This window comes from Salmo trutta, unplaced genomic scaffold (genome assembly GCF_901001165.1).
Source record: "Salmo trutta unplaced genomic scaffold, fSalTru1.1, whole genome shotgun sequence".
NCBI lineage: Eukaryota > Metazoa > Chordata > Actinopteri > Salmoniformes > Salmonidae > Salmo > Salmo trutta.
In genome coordinates this window covers 1,434,812-1,459,603 of record NW_021822962.1, presented here as the reverse complement: position 1 = coordinate 1,459,603, position 24,792 = coordinate 1,434,812, and the positions used below count along the sequence as shown (strand labels likewise).

The 24,792-nt window shown below is 43.4% G+C and overlaps 1 protein-coding gene across 1 annotated transcript in view; it reads left to right on the top strand.

Moving 5' to 3' along the window:
• The first annotated feature begins 12,653 nt into the window (after positions 1–12,653).
• The window catches only part of LOC115187609 (protein naked cuticle homolog 2-like), a 76,304-nt gene continuing 64,165 nt past the window's right edge, over positions 12,654–24,792 (top strand). Inside the window, exons 1-3 of the mRNA XM_029746577.1 lie at positions 12,654–13,045; positions 13,171–13,197; positions 13,325–13,416. Of these exons, the coding sequence (XP_029602437.1) occupies positions 13,021–13,045; positions 13,171–13,197; positions 13,325–13,416 (144 nt within the window). The 5' untranslated portion in view covers positions 12,654–13,020. The remainder of the gene's footprint in view (positions 13,046–13,170; positions 13,198–13,324; positions 13,417–24,792) is intronic.

The window sequence follows — 24,792 nt, the reverse complement described above, 5'->3', positions numbered from 1 at the left end:
CTGGATACCTTGTTATCTCTGCTGCTTTCCTAATGGCTATAATTTTAATGGTAGGTTTATTTGAACAGTGAGAGACAGATTAACAACAAAAAAATCCTGAAAAACGCATGTCAAAAATGTTATAAAATGATTTGCATTTTAATGAGGGAAATAAGTATCTGACCCCCTCTCAATCAGAAAGATTTCTGGCTCCCAGGTGTCTTTTATACAGGTAACGAGCTGAGATTAGGAGCACACTCTTAAAGGGAGTGCTCCTAATCTCAGTTTGTTACCTGTATAAAAGACACCTGTCCACAGAAGCAATCAATCAGATTCCAAACTCTCCACCATGGCCAAGACCAAAGAGCTCTCCAAGGATGTCAGGGACAAGATTGTAGACCTACACAAGGCTGGAATGGGCTACAAGACCATCGCCAAGCAGCTTGGTGAGAAGGTGACAACAGTTGGTGCGATTATTCGCAAATGAAAGAAACACAAAAGAACTGTCAATCTCCCTCGGCCTGGGGCTCCATGCAAGATCTCACTTCGTGGAGTTGCAATGATCATGAGAACGGTGAGGAATCAGCCCAGAACTACACGGGAGGATCTTGTCAATGATCTCAAGGCAGCTGGGACCATAGTCACCAAGAAAACAATTGGTAACACACTACCGCCGTGAAGGACTGAAATCCTGCAGCGCCCGCAAGGTCCCGCTGCTCAAGAATACATATACAGGCCCGTCTGAAGTTTGCTAATGAACATCTGAATGATTCAGAGGACAACTGGGTGAAAGTGTTGTGGTCAGATGAGACCAAAATGGAGCTCTTTGGCATCAACTCAACTCGCCGTGTTTGGAGGAGGAGGAATGCTGCCTATGACCCCAAGAACACCATCCCCACCGTCAAACATGGAGGTGGAAACATTATGCTTTGGGGGCGTTTTTCTGCTAAGGGGACAGGACAACTTCACCGCATCAAAGGGACAATGGACGAGGCCATGTACCGTAAAATCTTGGGTGAGAACCTCCTTCCCTCAGCCAGGGCATTGAAAATGGGTCGTGGATGGGTATTCCAGCATGACAATGACCCAAAACACACGGCCAAGGTCCTGGAGTGGCCTAGCCAGTCTCCAGACCTTAATCCCATAGAAAATCTGTGGAGGGAGCTGAAGGTTTGAGTTGCCAAACGTCAGCCTCGAAACCTTAATGACTTGCAGAAGATCTGCAAAGAGGAGTGGGACAAAATCCCTCCTGAGATGTGTGCAAACCTGGTGGCCAACTACAAGAAACGTCTGACCTCTGTGATTGCCAACAAGGGTTTTGCCACCAAGTACTAAGTCATGTTTTGCAAATGGGTCAAATACTTATTTCCCTCATTAAAATGCAAATCAATTTATAGCATTTTTGACTTGCGTTTTTCTGTATTTTTGTTTTGTTTTTCTGTCTCTCACTGTTCAAATAAACCTACCATTAAAATTATAGACTGATCATTTCTTTGTCAGTGGGCAAACGTACAAAATCAGCAGGGGATCAAATACTTTTTTCCCTCACTGTATATAGGGTATACTGTACTATAGGGAATAGGGTATACTGTACTATAGGGAATAGGGTATACTGTACTATATAGGGAATAGGGTATACTGTACTATACAGGGAATAATGTATACTGTACTATATAGGGTATAGGGTATACTGTACTATAGGGAATAGGGTATACTGTACTATATAGGGAATAAGATATACTGTACTATATAGGGAATAGGGTATACTGTACTATAGTGAATAGGGTATACTGTACTATATAGGGAATAAGGTATACTGTACTATAGGGAATAGGGTATACTGTACTATAGGGAATAGGGTATACTGTACTATAGGGAATAGGGTATACTGCACTATACAGGGAATAGGGTATACTTACTGCACTATATAGGGAATAGGGTATACTGTACTATAGGGAATAGGGTACACTGTACTATATAGGGAATAGGGTATACTGTACTATATAGGGAATAGGGTATACTGTACTATAGTGAATAGGGTATACTGTACTATAGTGAATAGGGTATACTGTACTATAGGGAATAGGGTATACTGTACTATAGTGAATAGGGTATACTGTACTATACAGGGAATAGGGTATACTGTACTATATAGGGAATAGGGTATACTTACTGCACTATATAGGGAATAGGGTATACTGTACTATATAGGGTATAGGGTATACTGCACTATATAGGGAATAGGGTATACTGTACTATATAGGGTATAGGGTATACTGTACTATATAGGGTATAGGGTATACTGCACTATATAGGGAATAGGGTATACTGTACTATATAGGGAATAGGGTATACTGTACTATATAGGGTATAGGGTATACTGTACTATAGTGAATAGGGTATACTGTACTATAGGGAATAGGGTATACTGTACTATACAGGGAATAGGGTATACTGTACTATATAGGGAATAGGGTATACTTACTGCACTATATAGGGAATAGGGTATACTGTACTATATAGGGTATAGGGTATACTGCACTATATAGGGAATAGGGTATACTGTACTATATAGGGTATAGGGTATACTGTACTATATAGGGAATAGGGTATACTGTACTATATAGGGTATAGGGTATACTGTACTATATAGGGTATAGGGTATACTGTACTATAGGGTATCATTTGGGGGCACGTATCTCTAACATGGAGTTTCCATGTACAGACTGGTATTTCTACCCATTCTCCGTATGTTGCATGTTTTGCATTCTGTGAATACTGTGCTGTCCTGGTTTACATGTGAGCTGCAGTCTACAGGGCTCAGACAATGAGCTCTTTGTTTGTCGTTGGGCAACATGCTTTAACTCCACTTCAAAGGTTCATCTGGGGCTGCGTCCCAAATGGTACCCTATTCCCAATGTTGTGCACTACCAGAGCCTATGGGGGTCTGATCAGAAGTAGTGCACTACATGTTGTGTAGTTTACAAAGGCCCAACTCTTCTGTTTCTTTCTACCTGTCATATTTCTCAGACACATTAGTGTTGTAATATACTGGTTACAACTGTCTTTAACTCAACACACCGTTCATAATTACGTTCATATACTGTACCTGTTTCACTACATCAGCCCTCAGTGGAAATGTAATCATTCAGCAGAGACTAACACCTGCAACCCATCAGCCTATTGCTTTTCCCTTACACTAATCTTATTAACCATTATAGAGTCATCAGAGGGAAAGCTAGGGGGCAGAAGTGTGTGAGAGTGTGTGTGTGTGTGTGTGTGGGGGGGGGGTTTGAGAGTGTGTGTGTGTGTGTGGGGGTTTGAGAGTGTGTGTGTGTGTGTGGGTTTGAGAGTGTGTGTGTGTGTGGGTTTGAGAGTGTGTGTGTGTGTGTGTGTGTGTGTGTGTGTGTTTGAGAGTGTGTGTGTGTGTGTGGGTTTGAGTGTGTGTGTGTGTGTGGGGGTTTGAGAGTGTGTGTGTGTGTGTGTGTGTGTGGGTGTGAGAGTGTGTGTGTGTGTGTTTGAGAGTGTGTGTGTGTGTGTGTGTGTGCGTGTGTGTGTGTGTGTGTGCGTGTGTGTGTTTGAGAGTGTGTGTGTGTGGCAGAAACCGGATTGATAAATAAAACCATAATTGCACTGTCTGAAGGCCCTTTTCTCTCTCCTCTGTAGTCGCTCCAGAAATCAGGCAGCTGCTGAACTGCAATCAAGACGGAGAGAGATTGTAAAGCCTTATTGTTGCCCCGTTTTATCACTGTACTAAAGCGGTTTGAAAACTGCCATGAAAAGTCCAAACTAAACAAACAGCCATGTGTTTATCCTGTCAGCCGTTGATCAGCTACATGGCCGAAAGCAACGGAATATCAGGACCAGCGCCAAGAGTAAATCACTGTGGGTGGAGACACGTTTACTGCAGGGAAATGGACAGGACGGTTTGATTTGTTGTTTGAGGTTTGTTGAAAACATTTGCTGACAAATCCTTTTTGTTCTGGATGTGAGATGATTACAACATTGGTTTATGCGTTACAACAGATTGTTGCTGGAAGCTTCTTCAAATAAAAAAGAGTGAGTGCATCAGAAATGGCACGCCTATTCCCTATATAGTGCACTACTTTTGACCAGGGCCTATACATACTGTAGTGCACTATAGGGAATAGGATTCCATTTAGGATGCACCCATTCATTCATTATCCATTCACAGCTTGTAATAAACTGCCATGGGTTTTGTTTAACGCTGACATGGCTTTAGGAAGAGGCAGCTCAACCTGTATATCCACACTTTACATTTTATTCACACTTGAAGGGTCGGTTTCCTGGACTCCGACTAAGCCTAGTTCCTGACTAAAAAACATTTCATTATGTGGAGATGTTCCCATTGAGTGTGCTTTCTAGTCCAGAAATAGCCTTTTATTAGTCTGTGTCCTGGAAAGCGGTGTTAAATGTCCTCTGAAAACTAACTGACTGACCAAACCCTGATAATCATCCACATCCTCTGGAAGAATTCTTAATAAGAATCCCTAAAGCCTGTTTGTGTCCCAAATTACACCATATTCCCTATGTAATGCACTACTTTTGACCAGGGACCCATAGTGGGCTATGTTATATAGGGAATAGGGTGCCATTTGGGATGCAGAACCCTTGCAAATTGTCAGAGAGAGCAGCTAGTGGATTGGTTCTTGTTTCATCCTCCATTCCTCTCATCTACAGAAGCAGCTTTGACAACGCGCCTGCCTTCTCATCTTAATGAGACAGCGGGTTAGTCCCAAATGGCAGAGGTAATCAAAAGGAATACACTATAGGGAATAGGGTGAAATTTGGAAAACAGACGTGCAAATGTACAAAGATAACAGACACCACTACCTCTGCCTACCACCATTTTCATGATGTCAGGGATTGATTGTAAAACAGTTATCTGCTGTAGTAAATAGACGACTGTGGGGGGTTTCACATCCCATTCATCTCTGTAACACAGAAATAAAATCTCACATAATGGGAGATGAACGTCCAATTATCATGCATTTAAAAAGCCTGTTAGATGAGTGAATTATGAGTGGGGGATGGGAATATCAGGACAAGAGAGAGGAGAGAAGGAGAGGGGAGTAGAGAGATGAGGACAGGAACGAGGAGAGGAGAGAGATACCTTCTAAAGAGAGGAGAGGAGAGGAGAGAGATACCTTCTAAAGAGAGGAGAGGAGAGAGATACCTTCTAAAGAGAGGAGAGGAGAGGAGAGAGATACCTTCTAAAGAGAGGAAAGGAGAGGAGAGAGATACCTTCTAAAGAGAGGAGAGGAGAGAGATACCTTCTAAAGAGAGGAGAGGAGAGGAGAGAGATACCTTCTAAAGAGAGAAGAGGAGAGAGATACCTTCTAAAGAGAGAAGAGGAGAGAGATACCTTCTAAAGAGTGGAGAGGAGAGAGATACCATCTAAAGAGAGATGAGGAGAGGAGAGAGATACCTTCTAAAGAGAGAAGAGGAGAGAGATACCTTCTAAAGAGAGGAGAGGAGAGAGATACCTTCTAAAGAGAGAAGAGGAGAGAGAGACCTTCTAAAGAGAGAAGAGGAGAGAGATACCTTCTAAAGAGAGGAGAGGAGAGAGAGACCTTCTAAAGAGAGGAGAGGAGAGGAGAGAGGAGAGGAGAGGAGAGGAGAGGAGAGGAGAGGAGAGAGGAGAGGAGAGGAGAGGGGTACCTTCTAAAGAGAAGAGAGGAGAGAGATACCTTCTAAAGAGAGGAGAGGAGAGAGATACCTTCTAAAGAGAGAAGAGGAGAGAGATACCTTCTAAAGAGAGAAGAGGAGAGAGATACCTTCTAAAGAGAGGAGAGGAGAGGAGAGGAGAGGAGAGAGGAGAGGAGAGGGGTACCTTCTAAAGAGAAGAGAGGAGAGAGATACCTTCTAAAGAGAGGAGAGAAGAGGAGAGAGATACCTTCTAAAGAGAGAAGAAGAGAGAGATACTTTCTAAAGAGAGGAGAGAAGAGGAGAGGAGAGGAGAGGAGAGGAGAGAGGAGAGGAGAGGGGTACCTTCTAAAGAGAAGAGAGGAGAGAGATACCTTCTAAAGAGAGGAGAGAAGAGGAGAGAGATACCTTCTAAAGAGAGAAGAAGAGAGAGATACCTTCTAAAGAGAGAAGAAGAGAGAGATACCTTCTAAAGAGAGAAGAGGAGAGAGATACCTTCTAAAGAGAGAGAGGAGAGAGGAGAGGAGAGGAGAGGAGAGGAGAGGAGAGGAGAGGAGAGGAGAGGAGAGGAGAGGAGAGGAGAGAGGAGAGGAGAGGAGAGGGGTACCTTCTAAAGAGAGAAGAGGAGAGAGATACCTTCTAAAGAGAGAAGAGGAGAGAGATACCTTCTAAAGAGAGAAGAGGAGAGAGATTCCTTCTAAAGAGAGAAGAGGAGAGAGATTCCTTCTAAAGAGAGAAGAGGAGAGAGATTCCTTCTAAAGAGAGAAGAGGAGAGAGATACCTTACTTCACTGTAGTCCCTGGTTCCAGGCTGCATCACATCCAGCCGTGATTGGGAGTCCCATAGGGCGGCGCACATTTGGCCCAGAGTCGTCCGGGTTTGGCCGGGGTAGGCCGTCATTTTTTCTTAACTGACTTGCCTAGTTAAATAAAGGTTGAATATTGTTTGTTAAATAAAATCCACACTGCAGACATTGCGGGCCAGGTTAGGAATGCTGTGTAGCGTTGTATTCTTCGTGGTGTCATTACGTCATCTACCTACGTTATATACATGTCAGCTTTGACATCGGTTTTGCACATCGGCTTTAAACTGGACATCTGGCCGATGCCGATATGCTTACAGATATATTGTGCATCTCTGCTATTACCTATGAAGTGCACTATTTTCGTCCAGAACCCTATGGGCCCTGGTCAAAAGTAGTGCTCTATGTAGGGAATAGGGTGGCATTAGGGAGAGAGACCATGGTAATTGGGCGCTGCAACAAGGATCAAAGAGAGCTGCTGTGCAAATGTCTGTCAACCCCCGAGAGTGATCTGAGACAGAGCTTCCCTCTTTCAGCCAGGGTGTGTGTGTGTGTGTGTGTGTGTGTGTGTGTGTGTGTGTGTGTGTGTGTGTGTGTGTGTGTGTGTGTGTGTGTGTGTGTGTGTGTGTGTGTGTGTGTGTGTGTGTGTGTGTGTGTGTGTGCAGAGAATGAGAGAAAGATGTAGAAACAGCAAAACCTCTTATCCCACCATATCCCAGCAGCCACCACTCACCCACTCCCCGTTTAGCTGGCCAGCTCCCTGTCTGACTACAGTCCCATTGGTGGGTATTAGTAGGGTCATTACATGTCTTAATACAGTCAAACATGGGAAACCATTGGTTTAACCTTTTATTTCTTTTCATATTTTACAGGTATAATATTTAAATTCATATCAATTCATATATTTTCAATTGGTTATTTCCCACATTGCACCTGTCGGCTGCCACTCAGAAGACACAAGAAGGAAACATGATCATATTTTACACTTGAAGTAATAATAACACCATTGGTGGAAACTTTCGGGGGGATCTGCGGTGCACGATTAGGGTTGCAAAATTCCAGGAAAGTTCCCAAATTCCTAGAAGTTTTCCAGAAATCTTGGTTTCCTGCTTACTAACTGTGATTTCTGAAAAACCAGGGAATTTTGGGAAAATAATCGTAATTTTGCAACTCTATGTAGGATGCTGAAGGACAAAGTCCTTATGGGAGACGTGAGTCTGGGTGTTGGCTGGTACTGATAGATGCAGAATGGGAGATGGGAGTCTGGGTGTTGGCTGGTACTGATAGATGCAGAATGGGAGATGTGAGTCTGGGTGTTGGCTGGTACTGATAGATGCAGAATGGGAGATGTGAGTCTGGGTGTTGGCTGGTACTGATAGATGCAGAATGGGAGATGTGAGTCTGGGTGTTGGCTGGTACTGATAGATGCAGAATGGGAGATGTGAGTCTGGATGGTGGCTGGTACTGATAGATGCAGACTGGGAGATGGGAGTCTGGGTGTTGGCTGGTACTGATAGATGCAGACTGGGAGATGGGAGTCTGGGAGGTGGCTGGTACTGATAGATGCAGAATGGGAGATGTGAGTCTGGATGGTGGCTGGTACTGATAGATGCAGACTGGGAGATGGGAGTCTGGGAGGTGGCTGGTACTGATAGATGCAGAATGGGAGATGTGAGTCTGGGTGTTGGCTGGTACTGATAGATGCAGAATGGGAGATGTGAGTCTGGGTGTTGGCTGGTACTGATAGATGCAGACTGGGAGATGGGAGTCTGGGAGGTGGCTGGTACTGATAGATGCAGAATGGGAGATGTGAGTCTGGATGGTGGCTGGTACTGATAGATGCAGACTGGGAGATGGGAGTCTGGGAGGTGGCTGGTACTGATAGATGCAGAATGGGAGATGTGAGTCTGGGTGTTGGCTGGTACTGATAGATGCAGAATGGGAGATGGGAGTCTGGGTGTTGGCTGGTACTGATAGATGCAGAATGGGAGATGTGAGTCTGGATGGTGGCTGGTACTGATAGATGCAGAATGGGAGATGTGAGTCTGGGTGGTGGCTGGTACTGATAGATGCAGAATGGGCAGTGCGTCGTAGTGGCTATGTAAACACAGACAGACTTCAATGGTTGTTGGGAAGTAGTCAGAAGACAAAACAATGTCTTCATGATCAAGCATGCTTCAGAGCTGTCAACAGGTCCAACTACTAACATGTCATCAGACTGATTCATTGCAGCTAGAACGAAGGCTGTTTTTCCATTGTCTTGTGTTCTGATGCCAGCTTTAGATTTTCTTCAGTCTTGGTTTTGTTTTCCTGTACAGTATTCAGTTTAATTTGTTTGGATTGGAAGTTGAATGTCACTAGGAATTTCTGTTATGCAAGACAGAGCTTGGTTGTTGTTGAGTCTTTCTCTCTCCTCGCTCTCACTCTCTCTCACCCTCCCTTTCTCTTCTCTCTCTCTCTTTCTTCCTCTCACCCTCTCTCTCTCTCTATCTCCCTCACCATCCCTCTCTCTCACCCTCCCTTTCTCTCACCCTCTCTCTCACCTTCCCTCTCTCTCACCCTCGCTCTCTCTCTCTCTCTCTCTCACTCCCCCTTCTCTCTCTCTATCTCTCTCACCATCCCTCTCTCTCACCCTCCCTCTCTCTCACCCTCTCTCTCACCTTCCCTCTCTCTCACCCACCCACCCTCCCTCTCTCTCTCTCTCTCTCTCCCCCCCTTCTCTCTCTCTCTTTCTTTCTCTCACTCAATTCAATTGAATGGTTTATTAGCAGGGGAAACATATGTTTACATTGCCAAAGCAAGTAAAATAGATAATAAACAAAAGTGAAATAAAGAATAAAAAATAAACATTATAAACACAAAAGTTTAAAAGGAATAGAGACATTTCAAATGTCATTATGGCTATGTACAGTGTTATAACGATGTGCAATTAGTTAAAGTACAAAAAGGAAAATAAATATGGGCTGTATTCACAATGGTGTTTGTTCTTCACTGGTTGACCTTTTCTTGTGGCAACAAGTCACAAATATTGCTGCTGTGATGTCACACTGTGGTCCCTCTCTCTTTTTTCTGTGTGTGTGTGTGTGTGTGTGTGCGTGCGAATGCGCGCGCGCGTGTGTGTGTGTGTGTGTGTGTGCGTGCGTGCGCGTGTGTGTGTGTGTGTGTGTGTGTGTATGTGTGTGTGTGTGTGTGATATCAGATAGATACAAACACATGCTTTGAATAATAGAAGAAGGATGTGTACTGTATGCTAAACATCTTAACTGTCCAGGTCCTAAATCAACATCGGACAGGTAGGATGGCTGTGGATGTTTGTAAGACACCATCATGTGATTGAAGGACATTACGTCATGCTGAAGTTGACGCTTGGAGCAGAAAGTAGTCATAACATCTAATGTTGGTCATGTGACTAGGGCCTTGTTTAACTCCACCAGATGAAACAGACAGCTACGCTTCAGAAAGAGCTGACTGATGGATATTTCACTTCTATTTTCACAATGTTACCTTGCTTCTGTTAAGAGAACAATGGGTCTTTTTCTAGAAGGTTGGTTGTTGTTTGTATTTGGAGGAAACAAAGACCTTTGTGCACCACATTCCCTATTTAGGTCCTGGTCAAAAGTAGTGGTCAAATTCAACTCTGGACCTTGGAAGCCAGTTCCCCTGCCTTTTTTCATTGCTCACCTCTAATCAGGAAGTGATTTACACTGGGACACCAGTTGGGTGTAATTTATGATCTGGTAGAACAGAAAAGCAGCAGGCTCCGAACCTCACAGGGTAAGAGTTGAATAGCCCTGCTATAGGGAATAGGTAGCCTGGAAACCTGATGGTGAATGTTATTGGATTCTACATCAGGCAGGAATGAGCAGTTAGATCAGGAAATTGTCCTGTCACAACCAGCCAAATGATATTTTCACTTCCTCTACCAGTTGTCCATGTGGTTGCTCCTTATTTGCAGGTAGCAATGTGAGACAATATATCCACAGGAAAGTAACTTTAAATCAACTTTTCAAAGTGCTGGTAGTGCGTTCACATTTCCATCGCCTGAAGCACGCGCACAAGAAGAAACTACATGTATACACAACCCATGTATAGACAGACTACTGCCGAGCTGGTGCACGTTTACATGGTTCTGTGCCTGCTTCAGGTCATTACCGCTTTTATGGAAAGTTGATTTAATTATACTTCCCTGTGCATATATTGTATCACATTCCTACCGCGAAAAGGACTAACTGCACAGAGGACAACCGGTAAAGTACGTTAAAATATAATTCCATTCAACATTCTGGCTTGTTGAGGTTGTGAGAGGACACTTTCCTGATCCAAACGCTCATTTATGCCTGATGTAGAATTCAATGAAATTCAATATCGGCGGTTTCCAGGAAAGATAATTCTAGGGTGCTATTTGGGACGAAGCCCTTGATAATCAGTGCTTGATTTGGACTGAAATCGGTACCGGTACTCAGCTCCGGTGAGCCCAAGTCATGCACTGTTGATAATGCAGATGTTGAGGATATAGTGTGACACAAAGGCTAACATTACATTCTGACAGACATCATACTCTCATTGTATGTTATACTCCCAAATGAATAGGGGAAAGTTATTTATCACTATCTTTTATACTAGCAGGCTTTCATATAGAAACACTAGGAAATTGTCAAGTTACAAGAACTCACTTATGCTGATTCAACAGTTTGGACACAAACATGGCCTAATATCTAAATATACTGTATTTTGCAGTATTTCGTGTTTTATGTGTTGTTTCTTACATGATTAGGCCAGAATTTGTTTGGTGTTATTCCATACAGCCTGGAAGAACTATTGGATATCAGAGCAGCGGTAACTCACCAGCACTACCAGCATTACGCCTATTCTACTGTATCTTAGTCTATGTATTACTCATCTCATATCTATATACTGTATTCTATCCTATTCTACTGTATCTTAGTCTATGTATTACTCATCTCATATCTATATACTGTATTCTATCCTATTCTACTGTATCTTAGTCTATGTATTACTCATCTCATATCTATATACTGTATTCTATCCTATTGTACTGTATCTTAGTCTATGTATTACTCACCTCATATCTATATACTGTATTCTATCCTATTCTACTGTATCTTAGTCTATGTATTACTCATCTCATATCTATATACTGTATTCTATCCTATTCTACTGTATCTTAGTCTATGTATTAGTCATCTCATATCTATATACTGTATTATATCCTATTCTACTGTATCTTAGTCTATGTATTACTCATCTCATATCTATATACTGTATTCTATCCTATTCATACTGTATCTTAGTCTATGTATTACTCATCTCATATCTATATACTGTATTCTATCCTATTCTACTGTATCTTAGTCTATGTATTACTCATCTCATATCTATATACTGTATTCTATCCTATTCTACTGTATCTTAGTCTATGTATTACTCATCTCATATCTATATACTGTATTCTATCCTATTCTACTGTATCTTAGTCTATGTATTACTCATCTCATATCTATATACTGTATTCTATCCTATTCTACTGGTATCTTAGTCTATTTATTACTCATCTCATTATCTATATACTGTATTCTATCCTATTCTACTGTATCTTAGTCTATGTATTACTCATCTCATATCTATATACTGTATTCTATCCTATTCTACTGTATCTTAGTCTATGTATTACTCATCTCATATCTATATACTGTATTCTATCCTATTCTACTGTATCTTAGTCTATGTATTACTCATCTCATATCTATATACTGTATTCTATCCTATTCTACTGTATCTTAGTCTATGTATTAGTCATCTCATATCTATATACTGTATTCTATCCTATTCTACTGTATCTTAGTCTATGTATTACTCATCTCATATCTATATACTGTATTCTATCCTATTCTACTGTATCTTAGTCTATGCCGCTCTGACGTTGCTCGTCCAACTATTTATATATTCTTAATTCCATTGCTTTACTTTAGATGTGTGTGTATTGTTGTGAAATTGTTAGATATTACTCTTAGATATTACTGCACTGTTGGAGCTAGAAACACAAGCACTTCGCTACACCCGCAATAACATCTGCTTTGATTTGATTTGATTTTTATTGTTATACTGGAACAAAATCACCAGCAAAAGTAAATACCTGTTTGAAATCAGTCCAACAGGGGACGGTATTTAGCAGACACTTTGAGGGTGTAAAGCCGACAGCCATGTCTACTACTCAGATTGAGCTGAGCGTCTCCTGCTCTGCGCTACGCTACCGCCAGACGGACACACATTCTTCCATTCAGTCAGTCTGTTGGCTTGTCTGACGCTAAAGAGCAAGTCTACTATAGTCTCCCCTCTCTCGGGATTTGTTTTGAGAGAAACAGCGTTGTTTCTGTACAACGAAAGAAAACATGTGTATATATTGGTCATTTTGAATGCGCTTGGAGAAAGTTACATTTGACTATTTTCTTGCAAAACGCGGACACAATGTGACAATGTTGACCAGCAGACTGGGTTATCCATGACGGATTGGTAAAGAACTGTTCATTAATCAAGGAAAAAGGGACGTAGAAATGGGGAAACTTCAGTCCAAACATGGTAAGATATATCTCTTCTAAACATTTGCATTTGAATATTCCATACTGATTGATAATTGATGAATATTTTGTTCACATTGTGACGAATTTCTCATTTGAATTTCCATATTGTGCTGTGATCTAAAGCGGGCAAACGTAGAGAGAACCCCGAAGGTGAGAATATACCTCTATCAGCCTTTAGAAATAACGCATTAAACCTTGTGTTAAACCTTACATTATCTTATTATCTAGACACAAATTGGTATCATTGATATGAATGATAATTTCCCCCGGTTTCTAGGAGACAGTTTTGTTGTGAACGCTTTCCTCCGAAGAGCGATGGAAGAATGCGAGAGGTACAGCGCCTCAGATCACAAACTGAACAACATTCAGGTAAGAAACGAAACACTTGTATTTTACACCTTTAAAAAAAAAATCTATGCGCTTTCTTGGATAAATGATACAAAAAATATATAATTATAAGAATGTGGCTAATGATTATAATGATTTGGAATCTGAAAATAATGCTAATAATAATAATAATTTGATAATAGTCTATTATAATTCAAATACATTACTCTTTAACACAGGCTGAGAAGTTTTTATTTTCAAATTACCCATATGAGATGGTCCATAGATGGTCTACAGTTGGGATCAGCTGTGATTACAAGGTCCTCCCCATGCTGCCCCAGGAGGACAAATCAATTATCTTCTTCATGATTCAGACATCATTTGGGGACTAGCGCTCTATAAAATGAAATGTATTGATATGAAAGATTTAATGCTCGAAATTACGATTTATATCCAAAATCTCGAGGTTGTTTTGTAGCGTTTATGTTTTTCCCTCCTAGAAACGTGTACAGATTCTGTAAAGCATGGCCTAAGAGTTGGTGACTGAAGGGGAAAGTTTGCACTACTTCATTTAGAAGAGGACACAGACTGGGGTGTGGTCTCAGTCTGTCTGGCACTTCCAGGTTGTCAGAAGTACAGTGCTGTATAATCCCTTTCCCTCTACCTGCAGATTAAATGCTCTCTCTACCACACACTAGCAGAACAAAACTAATTGTGATCTATAGTCATTAAGTAAGCATTCAAAGGCCTTTGCAAAGACATGTTGATGTGTATGAAGTTGCAGGTTTTAGTTGTTGTTGTTTCTGTCATATCTGGCAGTGGGACAACAGTGCTGTGGTTATTCCTCTAGCTGGGCTGCATGCTGGGGAGGTAACAGCCTGGCTGCGACGCATATTAGACAGGTTATAACAGCCTGGCTTGGCTGCATATTGAAGAGGTTATAACAGCCTCGCTGGGCTGCATGCTGGGGAGGTAACAGCCTGGCTGCGATGCATATTAGACAGGTTATAACAGCCTGGCTTGGCTGCATATTGAAGAGGTTATAACAGTCTCGCTGGGCTGCATGCTGGGGAGGTAACAGCCTGGCTGTGATGCATATTAGACAGGTTATAGCAGCCTGGCTTGGCTGCATATTGAAGAGGTTATAACAGCCTCGCTGGGCTGCATGCTGGGGAGGTAACAGCCTGGCTGGGATGCATATTAAACAGGTTATAACAGCCTGGCTTGGCTGCATATTGAAGAGGTTATAACAGCCTCGCTGGGCTGCATGCTGGGGAGGTAACAGCCTGGCTGCGATGCATATTAGACAGGTTATAACAGCCTGGCTTGGCTGCATATTGAAGAGGTTATAACAGCCTCGCTGGGCTGCATGCTGGGGAGGCTATAACAGCCTTAAAGGGGCAATTTGCAGTTGTTACCTCCATTTTTGGACTTATAAATGAATGATATGTTCCCAATTGATTCTTGAAGAATATAACTTATAAATGCCTCATGAGCTTAGTTCAACTGTCGTACCCCATCAGAATATCATGGATGGTCAGTCCTTGCATCCATATCTCTGTCTATGAATTTGAGAGTGGTTCAATTTCTCCAACTCCATCCCTCAGCTTTTTAGCAAAACCTTAGCGGGGAGTACACTTTGTTATTGTTTCAACTGCTGATTGCCGCTTTAAGCCCTCTGGGGAGCTTTGGCTGTCTTATTCTCAATGCCTCCTATTATAGTCAGCCTAGCTCCCAGTCAGGCGCCTCCTCTCTCTCTCTCCGCCATGGCAGCTCCCAGCAGGCAAGCCTCCTCTCTCTCTCTCGCCATGGCAGAAAGCAAAGCTCCCAGCAGGCAGCCTCCTCTCTCTCTCATCGCCATGGCAGCATCCCCAGCAGGCAGCACTTCCTCTCTCTCTGTCACTCCATGACAGCTCCCAGCAGGCAGCCTCCTCTCTCTCTCTCTCCATGGGCAGCTCCCAGCAGGGCAGCCTCCTCGCCTCTCTTCTCTCTCCATCTCTCCTCTCTCCTCGTCTCTTCTCACCACTCTCTCTGCTCCTCTCTCCCTCTCTCTCTCTCCTCTCTCTCTCTCTCTCTCCATCTCTCCTCCATGGCAGCTCCCAGGCAGCAGCCTCACTCCTCTTCTCTCTCTCTCTCTCTCTCTCTCTCCATGGCAGCTCCCAGCAGGCAGCCTCCTCTCTCTCTCTCTCCATGGCAGCTCCCAGCAGGCAGCCCCCTCTCTCTCTCTCTCGCCTCCTCTCTCAATGCAGCTTCCCAGCGGGGGGGCAGACCTCCCTCTCTCTCTCTCTCTCCATGGCAGCTCCCAGTGGGCAGCCTCCTCTCTCTCTCTCTCGCTCTCTCTCCATGGCAGCTCCCAGCGGGCAGCCTCCTCTCTCTCTCTCTCCATGGCAGCTCCCAGTGGGCAGCCTCCTCTCTCTCTCTCTCTCTCTCCATGGCAGCTCCCAGCGGGCCTCCCTCCTCTCTCTCTCTCTCTCTCTCCATGGCAGCTCCCAGTGGGCAGCCTCCTCTCTCTCTCTCTCTCTCTCTCTCCATGGCAGCTCCCAGCGGACAGCCTCCTCTCTCTCTCTCTCTCTCTCTCCATGGCAGCTCTCCATGGCAGCTCCCAGCAGGCAGCCTCCTCTCTCTCTCTCTCTCTCCATGGCAGCTCCCAGCGGGCAGCCTCCTCTCTCTCTCTCTCCATGGCAGCTCCCAGCGGACAGCCTCCCCTCTCTCTCTCCTCTCTCTCCATGGCAGCTCCCAGCAGCAGCTCTTCTCTCTCTCTCTCTCTCTCCATGGCAGCTCCCAGCGGACAGCCTCCTCTCTCTCTCTCTCCATGGCAGCTCCCAGCAGGCAGCCTCCTCTCTCTCTCTCCATGGCAGCTCCCAGCGGACAGCCTCCTCTCTCTCTCTCTCTCTCTCTCTCTCTCTCTCTCTCCATGGCAGCTCCCAGCAGGCAGCCTCCTCTCTCTCTCGCTCTCTCTCTCTCTCTCTCTCTCTCTCTCTCTCCATGGCAGCTCCCAGCGGGCAGCCTCCTCTCTCTCTCTGTCTCTCCATGGCAGCTCCCAGCGGGCAGCCTCCTCTCTCTCTCTCTCCATGGCAGCTCCCAGTGGGCAGCCTCCTCTCTCTCTCTCTCTCTCTCTCCATGGCAGCTCCCAGCGGACAGCCTCCTCTCTCTCTCTCTCTCTCCATGGCAGCTCCCCGCGGACAGCCTCCTCTCTCTCTCTCTCTCTCTCTCTCCATGGCAGCTCCCAGCGGGCAGCCTCCTCTCTCTCTCTCCATGGCATAATGTTACATCACTTCAATTAGCATGTCATGTTGAGGGGTGTGACGGGGCAAGGAGCCTTCATACCAGGGCCCTGGTCAAAACTAGTACACTATAAAGGGAATAGGGCTCTGGTCTAAAGTAGTGCACTATATAGGGAATAGGGTGCCATTTGGAACGGAACCATTCAGACAGGAATTCTGATCAGTTGGTTCACTCAGAGGTAGTGACATGGGTCCCGTTAAGGTGGGTGGCTGTACGGCTGTCATGTCTGTAATACTGCAGGAGTTATGGATCGTATCAGAGGGTTATTACCGCCCACTCTGGGCGTATTAAAACACAACTTTCCTCCACTTCACAGGAATTCCTGCTCACACTCCTCCCTAAGGGTGAAAACCACCACAGACAGACAGACGCAGACACACACACACACACACACACACACACACACACACACACACACACACACACACACACACATACCACCAAACAGCTTATGCTGGGATGTTATTAGTCTTTAGGAGGTGGGCTGGTCCCACTCATATCATATCTTTGGTAAACAACAGGTGAAATGCTGACTTTATTTGTATTTTTTATTTAACCTTTATTTAGCTAGGCAAGTCAGTTAAGAACAAATTCTTATGTTTCAATGACAGCCTAGGAACAGTGGGTTAACTGCCTTGTTCAGGGGCAGAACAACAGATTTTTACTATTTTCCAAGAATGCAGAGCTAAAGATAAAATAAAACATTGTGACAGTGAATAACAAATAAAAATAACAAGTAAAAATAACATGGCTTAATATACAGGGAATAGAAATAACACGGCATCTATATACAGGGAGTAGAAAATAACATGGCTATCTATATACAGGGAGTACAAAATAACATGGCTATTTACAGGAAGTAGAAATAACATGGCTATATACAGGAGTAGAAAATAACATGGCTATCTATATACACGGAAGTAGAAATAACATGGCTATATACAGAAGTAGAAAATAACATGGTATATACAGGGAGTAGGAAATAACATGGCTAAATACAGGGAGTAGAAAATAACATGGCTATATACAGGAGTAGAAAATGAAAATCATGGCGCTAGATACAGTAGAAGTAGAAAATAAACATGGCTATCTAATAACAGGAATGAGAAAATAACATGGGTCTAAATACAGGGAGTAGAAAATAACATGGCTATATAAAGGAAGTAGAAAATAACATGGCTATGTATATACAGGAAGTAGAAAATAACATGGCTAAATACAGGGAGTAGAAAATAACATGGCTATCTATATACAGGGAGTGAAAAAAAAAATAACCTGGCTATCTATATACAGGAAGTAGAAAATAACATGGCTATATACAGGGTGATAGAAAATAACATGGCTATCTATATACAGGAGTAGAAAATAACATGGCTATCTATATACAGGAAGTAGAAAATAACATGGCTATATACAGGGAGTAGAAAATAACATGGCTATCTATATACAGGAAGTAGAAAATAACATGGCTATATACATGGAGTAGAAAATAACATGGCTATATACATGGAGTAGAAAATAACATGGCTATATACAGGAAGTAGAAAATAACATGGCTATATACAGGAAGTAGAAAATTACATGGCTATAAATAGGGAGTAGAAAATAACATGGCTATATACAGGAAGTAGAAAATAACATGGCTATCTATATACAGGGAGTAGAAAATAACATGGCTATCTATATACAGGGAGTAGAAAATAACATGGCTATCTATATACAGGGAGTAGAAAATAACATGGCTATCTATATACAGGGAGTAGAAAATAACATGGCTATCTATATACAGGGAGTAGAAAATAACATGGCTATCTATATACAGGGAGTAGAAAATATAATGGCTATCTTTATACAGGGAGTAGAAAATAACATGGCTATATACAGGGAGTAGAAAATATAATGGCTATCTTTATACAGGAAGTAGAAAATAACATGGCTATCTACAGGGAGTAGAAAATAACATGGCTATATACAGGGAGTAGAAAATAACATGGCTAAATACAGGGAGTAGATAATAACATGGCTATATATAGGGAGTAGAAAATAACATGGCTATCTATATACAGGAAGTAGAAAATAACATGGCTATCTATATACAGGGAGTAGAAAATAACATGGCTATCTATATACAGGGAGTAGAAAATAACATGGCTATCTATATACAGGGAGTAGAAAATAACATGGTAATTGAGGTAGTTATGTACTGTATATAGGGGTAAAATGACTAGCAGCAGCATATGAGTGTAAAAGTGTGTGTGAATGTGTGTGTGGCGTCAGTATGCATGTGTGTGCATGTTATGTGTGTATGGGAATATGGGGAAAGGAAAGGTAAAGGGGATATCTAGTCAGTTGCTCAGCTGAATTCATTCAACCGAAATGTGTCTTCCACATTTAATCCAACCCCTCTGAATCAGTAGTGTGTGTGTGTGTGTGTGTGTGTGTGTGGTGTGTGTGTGTGTGTGTGTGTGTGTGTGTGTGTGTGTGTGTTGGGGTGTCAGTGTAAGTATGTGTGAGTGTGTTGGTAGAGTCCAGAGTGTGTACATGTAGTCAGTGCAGTAGACGGACCCAAAAATGGGTCAATGCGGGTAGTCCGGGTAGTCTTATGGCTTGGGGGTAGAAGCTGAGAAGTTCAGGATCCTGTTGGTTCCAGTCTTGGTCTATTGGTACCGCTTGTCGTGCGGTAGCAGAGAGAACAGTCTGTGGCTTGGGTGGCTGGAGTCTTTGACCATTTTCTGGGGCCTACCCCATGTAGTGCCTTGCGGTCGAATGCCAAGCAGTTGCCATATCAAGTGGTGATGCAGCCGGTCAAGATGCTCTCGATGGTGCAACTGTAGAACTATTTGAGCATCTGAGGACCCATGCCAAATCATTTCAGCCTCCTGAGGGGGAAGAGGCGTTGTCGTGCCCTCCTCACGACTGTGTTGGTGTGTGTGGACCATGATATGTCCTTAGTGATGTGGACACCACGGAACTTGAAGCTCTCGACCCGCTCCACTACAGCCCTGTTGATGTGAATGGGGGCGTGCTCGGCCCTCGGTTTCCTGTAGTCCACAATGAGCTCCTTTGACTTTCTGACGTTGAGGGAGAGGTTGTTGTCCTGGCACCACACTGTAAGGTCTCTGACCTTTTAATCTCATCTAGCCAAGACTTGTTTTTCCTGTTGACTTTGAATTTGCTCTGTGTAGGGGGTGGATGAGTTGTGTGGACTTTTAATATATATATTATTTCATCTTTATTTAACCAGGTAGGCAAGTTGAGAACAAGTTCTCATTTACAACTGCGACCTGGCCAAAATAAAGCAAAGCAGTTCGACACATACAGCAACACAGAGTTACGCATGGAGTAAAACAAACATACATTCAATAATACAATAGAAAATAAGTCTCTAAACAATGTGAGCAAATGAGGTGAAATAAGGGAGGTAAAGGCAAAAAAAGGCCATGGTGGCGAAGTACATACAATATAGCAAGTAAAACACTGGAATGGTAGATTTGCAGTGGAAGAAAGTGGAAGTAGAAATAGAAATAATGGGGTGCAAAGGAGCAAAATAAATAAATATAGTAGGGGAAGAGGTAGTTGTTTGGGCTAAATTATAGATGGGCTATGTACAGGTGCAGTGATCTGTGAGCTGCTCTGACAGCTGGTGTTTAAAGCTAGTGAGGGAGATAAGTGTTTCCAGTTTCAAAGATTTTTGTAGTTCGTTTCAGTCATTGGCAGCAGAGAACTGGAAGGAGAGGCGGCCGAAGGAGGAATTGGCTTTGGGGGTGACCAGAGAGATATACCTGCTGGAGCGCATGCTACAGGTGGGTGCTGCTATGGTGACCAGCGAGCTGAGATAAGGGGGGACTTTACCTAGCAGGGTCTTGTAGATGACCTGGAGCCAGTGGGTTTGGCGACGGGTATGAAGCGAGGGCCAGCCAACGAGAGCATACAGATCGCAGTGGTGGGTAGTATATGGGGCTTTGGTGACAAAACGGATGGCACTGTGATAGACTGCATCCAATTTATTGAGTAGGTTATTGGAGGCTATTTTGTAAATGACATCGCCAAAGTCGAGGATCGGTAGGATGGTCAGTTTTACAAGGGTATGTTTGGCAGCATGAGTGAAGGGTGCTTTGTTGCGAAATAGGAAGCCAATTCTAGATTTAACTTTGGATTGGAGATGTTTGATGTGAGTCTGGAAGGAGAGTTTGTAGTCTAACCAGACACCTAGATATTTGTAGTTGTCCACATATTCTAAGTCAGAACCGTCCAGAGTAGTGATGCTAGTCGGGCGGGCAGGTGCGGGCAATGATCGGTTGAATAGCATGCATTTAGTTTTACTTGTATTAAGAGCAGTTGGAGGCCACGGAAGGAGAGTTGTATGGCATTGAAGCTCGTCTGGAGGGTTGTTAACACAGTGTCCAAAGAAGGGCCAGAAGTATACAGAATGGTGTCGTCTGCGTAGAGGTGGATCAGAGACTCACCAGCAGCAAGAGCGACATCATTGATGTATACAGAGAAGAGAGTCGGCCCAAGAATTGAACCCTGTGGCACCCCCATAGAGACTGCCAGAGGTCCGGACAACAGGACCTCCGATTTGACACACTGAACTCTATCAGAGAAGTAGTTGGTAAACCAGGCGAGACAATCATTTGAGAAACCAAGGCTATTGAGTCTGCCGATGAGGATGTGGTGATTGACAGAGATACAGAGGGATTAAATGCAATTTGGTTACTGCATAGGTATTGCATAGTACGGCATAGCTTGGTTAGTCTGGACATAGATCCATAGATCTCACACCTGCATATCAATGCTGCACTAAATTGTTGAATTTCTCAACGCTGCTCTTTTTAAGGAGGTAGGGTGCCGTCTTCCAGTGTCTTTTTGGTTTATATTTTTGGTTGTACAACTGTCTGAGTTACTTTATTCATAAATCTAATTGGATTTGATCAGGGCCTGAAATTCAAATGGTTTCCATAGGTAGGTGCTGTGCCTGTGACCTCATATTCTGCATCACTGTTCTATACAACAAGGAACTAACTAACTAACTTCCTGTTTAAATTAATGACAGCATTAGACAGGAGTAGTACTCTGCACCCCCTTTGAAATGTATATTTGCTTGAAATAAGAATATGATCTCACCTGGGGTTCCCCTTTATATGGTGTTATTGTACTTCAAATACCCAGCCTTTCACTAGACTCTGTAGGATTAATACCCAGCCTTTCACTAGACTCTGTAGGATTAATACCCAGCCTTTCACTAGACTCTGTAGGGTTAATACCCAGCCTTTCACTAGACTCTGTAGGATTAATACCCAGCCTTTCACTAGACTCTGTAGGATTAATACCCAGCCTTTCACTAGACTCTGTAGGATTAATACCCAGCCTTTCACTAGACTCTGTAGGATTAATACCCAGCCTTTCACTAGGCTGTAGGATTAATACCCAGCCTTTCACTAGACTCTGTAGGATTAATACCCAGCCTTTCACTAGACTCTGTAGGTTAATACCCACCTTTCACTAGACTCTGTAGGATTAATACCCAGCCTTTCACTAGACTCTGTAGGATTAATACCCGCCTTTCACTAGACTCTGTAGGATTAATACCAGCCTTTCACTAGACTCTGTAGGATTAATACCCCAGCCTTTCACTAGACTCTGTAGGATTAATACCCAGCCTTTCACTAGACTCTGTAGGATTAATACCCAGCCTGTTCACTAGACTCTGTAGGATTAATACCAGCCTTCACTAGACTCTGTAGGATTAATACCCAGCCTTTCACTAGACTCTGTAGGATTAATATCCAGCCTTTCACTAGACTCTGTAGGATAATACCCAAGCCTTTCACTAGACTCTGTAGGGTTAATACCAACCTTTCACTAGACTCTGTAGGATTAATACCCAGCCTTTCACTAGACTCTGTAGGATTACTACCCGGCCTTTCACTAGACTCTGTAGGATAATACCCAGCCTTTCACTAGACTCTGTAGGATTATACCCAGCCTTTCACGAGACTCTGTGGTATAATACCAAGCCTTTCCACTAGACTCTGTAGGATTAATACCCAGCCTTCACTAGACTCTGTAGGATTAATACCCAATCTTTCACTAGGCTGTAGGATTAATACCCAGCCTTTCACTAGACTCTGTAGGATTAATACCCAATCTTTCACTAGGCTGTAGGATTAATACCCAGCCTTTCACTAGACTCTGTAGGATTAATACCCATCCTTTCACTAGACTCTGTAGGGTTAATACCCAACCTTTCACTAGACTCTGTAGGATTAATACCCATCCTTTCACTAGACTCTGTAGGGTTAATACCCAGCCTTTCACTAGACTCTGTAGGATTAATACCCGGCCTTTCACTAGACTCTGTAGGATTAATACCCAGCCTTTCACTAGACTCTGTAGGGTTAATACCCAGCCTTTCACTAGACTCTGTAGAATTAATACCCAGCCTTTCACTAGACTCTGTAGGGTTAATACCCAGCCTTTCACTAGACTCTGTAGGATTAATACCCAGCCTTTCACTAGACTCTGTAGGGTTAATACCCAGCCTTTCACTAGACTCTGTAGGATTAATACCCAATCTTTCACTAGGCTGTTGGATGTGTTGGTAGAGTACAGGGAAAATAATCACGTTGGAAGGTTGGAGCCCACACACTGTTTACATTAGTTACGCAATGACTCCTCTCACATTATTGGGTGTAGTTTTGTTTTTATTTGTAAGTAATGACAAAACAACAAAATGGAATCAGAGGTCTTGAAGGTTGGGCAACATTCCTTCCTGCTCCCTCTCCCCTCAGAGAGAGGGAGTAGAGGGATTGAGAAAGAGAGGGTAGAGGGGCTCCAGTGATATCAGAACCCTTTTATAACTCTGCTCAACTCTTTGAAGTTGAGGCCAGACTGCTAAGGAACCCCCCCCCCCCAGCCTCCTAGCATCTCTGACAATGGGGAGGGGAGAGGGGAAGGGGAGAGCCAAACAACAAGCTAGCTAGCTTCAACAGACCTGGCTTGCTAGCTAGCTTCTACAAACCTGGCTAGTTAGCTAGCTTCTACAAACCTGGCTAGTTAGCTAGCTTCTACAAACCTGGCTAGCTAGCTAGCTTCTACAAACCCATTCTGGAACCATGCGCCTTTTATCTGTCTGTCCGCCCGTCCGCCTGTCCGTCCGTCCGTATGTATGTATGTATGTATGTATGTATGTATGTATGTATGTCTGCTGTCTTTCCCTCTCTCCCCCTGTCTCTCCCTCTGTCTGTCCCCCTGTCTGGCCCTCTGTCCCCTGTCTGTCCCCCTGTCTGTCCCACTCTCTGTCTGTCCCCCTGTCTGTCCCCCTGTCTGTCCCCTGTCTGTCCGTCTGTCTGTCCGTCTGTCTGTCCGTCTGTCTGTCCGTCTGTCTGTCTGTCTGTCTGTCTGTCTGTCTGTCTGTCTGTCTGTCTGTCTGTCTGTCTGTCTGTCCCCCATAATAATAACAACTAATCAACCTGGTCAATCCAGTCTGATTGAACTATATGATCAAAATGTATATCTGGCCATGCTTCTGTTGAATCAGTGGATGGGTAGAAGAGGTGATTAGAAGAGAGGATGGTTCAGTGTTTATCCATTCATGCCTTTATTCATCTTGGTCATTTGTTCAGATGCTTGACTACGTGTGTAGTCTTTCTACGTCTGCAACAAGAGATGACGTCTCTATTGAATCCCTAAGGTTCTCCTTCCGGGTTGTTCAGTGTGCTCTCATTGACCATTTTGGCCTGATGATTTTATATTAACGTTTGACCACAACCACTGTAGCCATTGTAAGAAACACGCACAACTAAGATTGTTAATGCTATATTAATGCTATTAATGCTATAGATCATTTGTGTTTTGTTCATCAAACATACCTGGCTGAACCAGTAGTACAATCATATGGAGTTGGTAAGGACAAACTGTATTCACTAGAGACAGGTATTCAGATTCAAAAACAGGAACTAGTATCTTTAATAATACTCCTGGTGGTTAAATCTAGTAAATGAACGACTTGTGATGTATCCGTAAATAGTAAACAAGCTAATCATTAAGGGTTTACGAAGGCAACACAAACACACAGGGCTAAGTGTTGATTCTGTAGTAGGGTACATGTCAGGGAGGGTTTTAGCTGGCTGG